Genomic DNA, 3,487 nt, shown 5'->3' on the forward strand with positions numbered 1-3,487 from the left:
AAGACAGAGAAATGAGATTCAGCCTAAGATGGAGAAATGGGATTCAGCCTTGGACTTGGATTTAGACTTGGACTGAGACTGAGACTGAGATTTAGGCTTAGACTAGATTTAGACTAGAATTAGACATAGACTTAGACTTAGTCTTAGACCTAGTCTTAGACTTAGACTGAGACTGAGTGTCCAGGTATTTATGTGAGTCCAGGTATGTGTGTGTATGTACTGTCCTCTTTACCTTGAGTCTGCTGGTCCTACACATTGAAATTGAAAACCATCTTTATGCTTGGGCTTTATTTAGTAACAGTTTTTGGGTTTGTGAGGTCCAGTACCAGGATCTGGATTAGCTGTTCTGGTTCCAGGCCCACCACAGGGTTCCCATTCACCTCCACCAGCATATCTCCGGGATGGAGGAGTCCTACAACACACACATGCACACACACACAAGCACGCACACGCACACACAAACACACCGCACGCGCACACAAACACACACACACCCACACACGCACAGACGCACACATACACAAACGCACAAACCAACACACGCACACACAACCACACCGCTCGCCCACACATACACACACACACACACACACACACACACACACACAAACCATGAATGACATCATTGTGTATATAACTGTGTTACACCTTGTATCCAACACATTTCTGACAGTTGTATCTCACCGCTGCGGTCGGCCAGTCCTCCGTGAATCACCCTGGCGATATAGATCTCTCCCGTCTCCTCGTCCCTCCGTATCGTAGCCCCCTGATTTGAAAACAAATCAAATTTTTTAAAGAAATGGAAATGTATGGTTATCACAGTTATAGGGCTTCATGTTCTTTTACCATAAACATGTAAATTCAGTCTAGTTTTGAAATCTCTTGTTATTCTTTGTTTACAAAACATTTGTGAAAAAAAACAGAATAATTATAAAAATTACAGTCTTTTTTTTTTCACTTGGGCAAGCTGTCTGAAAACACGAGTGCCACAGAAAGAAAGCAAAAGAATGACGATGATCACAGTTTTAGGGCTAACTGGATGCCAACGAGAGTTGTTAGTTCAGAATCTTTGTACCTTTAATTATTTAGCTTTTTTCCCTCCAGAGTTGATTTGTTGAAAAGATACTTTGGCTTCTGGTTCATCGTTAAAGTTTCTTCCTTAAACTAATAGTTGGGATGTGGAGCTACATTTAAAGAAGGTGTTCAGTCCATTTAAGAGTCTTTTTTCTAATCAGACGGTTGGTTGTCTTCCTACTTATTCTTTTTCTTCTTCTTGGTTGTCAAGCAGCCTGTGCTGTTGCCATGGTGTTGGTCCTCCTCCGGATCTCTAGAAGCCGCTGTGTTGTTCGGCCTCGCCTGTCCGTTGCGTCCACCAACACCTACCCTGCGTGTGGCGCCAAACTCCCCCACCGTCCTCCTGGCGCCTCCATTAACTCGCTCCGGACTCCTCAACATCCGGACGCCTGCGCAGGAACTCACAGACGTGAAGGAAGACGAGGATGAGCAGGAAGAAGAGGAGAGGTGGCATGGGTACGGCGTGGGCGCTTTGCGGACTACTTTGGGAGACATGGAGGAGAACCGCAGTGGCGGCGGTGGTGGCGGCTGTTTGCGCCGGCGCGGAGGGGTCACCTTGCTGGCTACGATCAGCCCCTGCAGCTTGTCCACCACCTCGGCGAGCAGGTTGAGTGCCTGGGCGTTCTCTTCCCCACTGATCATCTCCGTTACCACCGCCATCTTCCGGCCGAGATGGCACACGTCCTGAGAGCCACGCTCGATGCTGCCGGGCGCTGTCTGCACGTTGCATTGGAGCTTGTCGATCCTGGGCTGTCTGGCAAGCTCTTTTTGTGTCTGCTGCGCTTGCTTCTGGCTTCCATTTTGTCGAGGATGGCCGTGGGGCAGCGAGGGACAACCTCCCTGCCTGGCGCCGGACACAAGAGTGCAGACCCCCTGGTCCTGAGTGGAGCGGTGGGACGCAGGACTAGACGGTGCCGTGTGCGCTGTTGGAGGGTTGGTCCCCGTCCAAGAGGAGGACGGGCTCCTGCCGGGCGTAGGGATGGTCCTCGAGTGTCCCCCCGTTGCCTTTTTGTATAACACAGGGGAGTTGGGAAGACTGTACGCTGGCACTGGAGGCGGAGGGTAGGCATAGTCGTCGCTGCTCCCTCCTGAAGAGGTGCCTTCTCCGCTGCTTTGTTTGGGTTTCTCTAAAATTGAACCTCCACGTTGGGAAGACAAGAAAAGAAAGTGGCAGCAGAAAGGTGAACACATCGCTCAAGTGATGGTGAGATGACAAAGACTTGACAATTGGCGGGTATGCTTGTGAGTTAAAAGAGACCCAATGGATGAACCAAAAGATGGACTTTCCAAAGGAAAAGCAAATGCAGAGATGGATGAGTGGATGGACCAAATAGTAGTGAACATATTGGGCCTGTTTTTATCATTTGTCATCAGACGAGTTGGGAGCTGGAAGAATACTTGAAAATTCTCTGATTATAAAGTCCCAAAAGTTTTGCGTGAAAAAAATTCTGACAATTATTTCATATTTTTACCCCGCAACTTTTTGACTTTCACTAAAAAAACGTCCTCTGGTTATTTGCCTTTCTTTAAACCAATCCCAATCGTCTTGGGCGGTGCTAAGCCCTGGACGGAGCCACGGAAACCTCACTATAGACGTCTCTTTTGTCTTCATGACAGATTGGACAAAGGATGATTGAATGAAAGAAATGGATGGATAATTGGTGATCACATTGATTGACAGTCCTCCTGGTCTTACCGGTGCAGGGGGCCGGACTAAGGACAGAGGGAGCTGATTGGTTGAGCCCTTTCTTCCAAAGCTCTTCCATTTGCGGACACAAACAGCGGCATCCTGTTGACTCGTATTGGGGCAGAAAGGGATGTGAGCGTCCTCCTCGGGGGAGGGGCAACGGCCAGGCTTCACTGGCAGTCGCTCGGAGCTCCTCCCGTGACCACGCCCTCCTGGCAGGGACGAGGCGGTCCATCGTGAGGCGACGGAGGCTGCTCCAACGACTGCCAACCACCCGCCCTTCATTTCCTACACTTCTTCTGCGCTCGCCTCCGATCTTGGTTGAACAAAAGATGAATAAAAGGGAAAATCTCTTCTCACGGTACAGTAGCTATGTTTCCATCCACACGTTTTTATCCGAATTAAGTGAAAAACTTAAAATGCCTTATGGAAACAGTAAAATTAGATGGAATTTCATGAAAGAAATACGTTCATCGGACTTTCTTTTGATCGATATTTGGCTTATGTGATAAATGCTGATGCTGACATGTCTCAAAAAATGTCTTGTTGGTAGACGTGATCCATTTTGTCTAGACAACCATTTTTGTAGCTTGAATTTTGTGCGATTCAGTGCGAAAATGACTGGAAACACCTTAAAACGTCTCAAATCAATCTGATAAACCAATTTGATCCTAAAACAGTGTGTGACGTCACCACAGGTTTTTATTGGCTTTAAAGCCGTTGGAT

General features: G+C 47.9%; 1 protein-coding gene across 1 annotated transcript in view; it reads right to left on the reverse strand.

Moving 5' to 3' along the window:
- The window catches only part of LOC116686221 (MAGUK p55 subfamily member 4), a gene marked incomplete at its 5' end in the record, with an annotated part of 44,133 nt that overhangs the window by 26,944 nt on the left and 13,702 nt on the right, over positions 1-3,487 (reverse strand). Inside the window, 2 exon segments of the mRNA XM_032511200.1 lie at positions 327-412; positions 685-766. Of these exon segments, the coding sequence (XP_032367091.1) occupies positions 327-412; positions 685-766 (168 nt within the window).

Source organism: Etheostoma spectabile, unplaced genomic scaffold (assembly GCF_008692095.1).
Source record: "Etheostoma spectabile isolate EspeVRDwgs_2016 unplaced genomic scaffold, UIUC_Espe_1.0 scaffold333, whole genome shotgun sequence".
NCBI classification, from domain to species: Eukaryota; Metazoa; Chordata; class Actinopteri; order Perciformes; family Percidae; genus Etheostoma; species Etheostoma spectabile.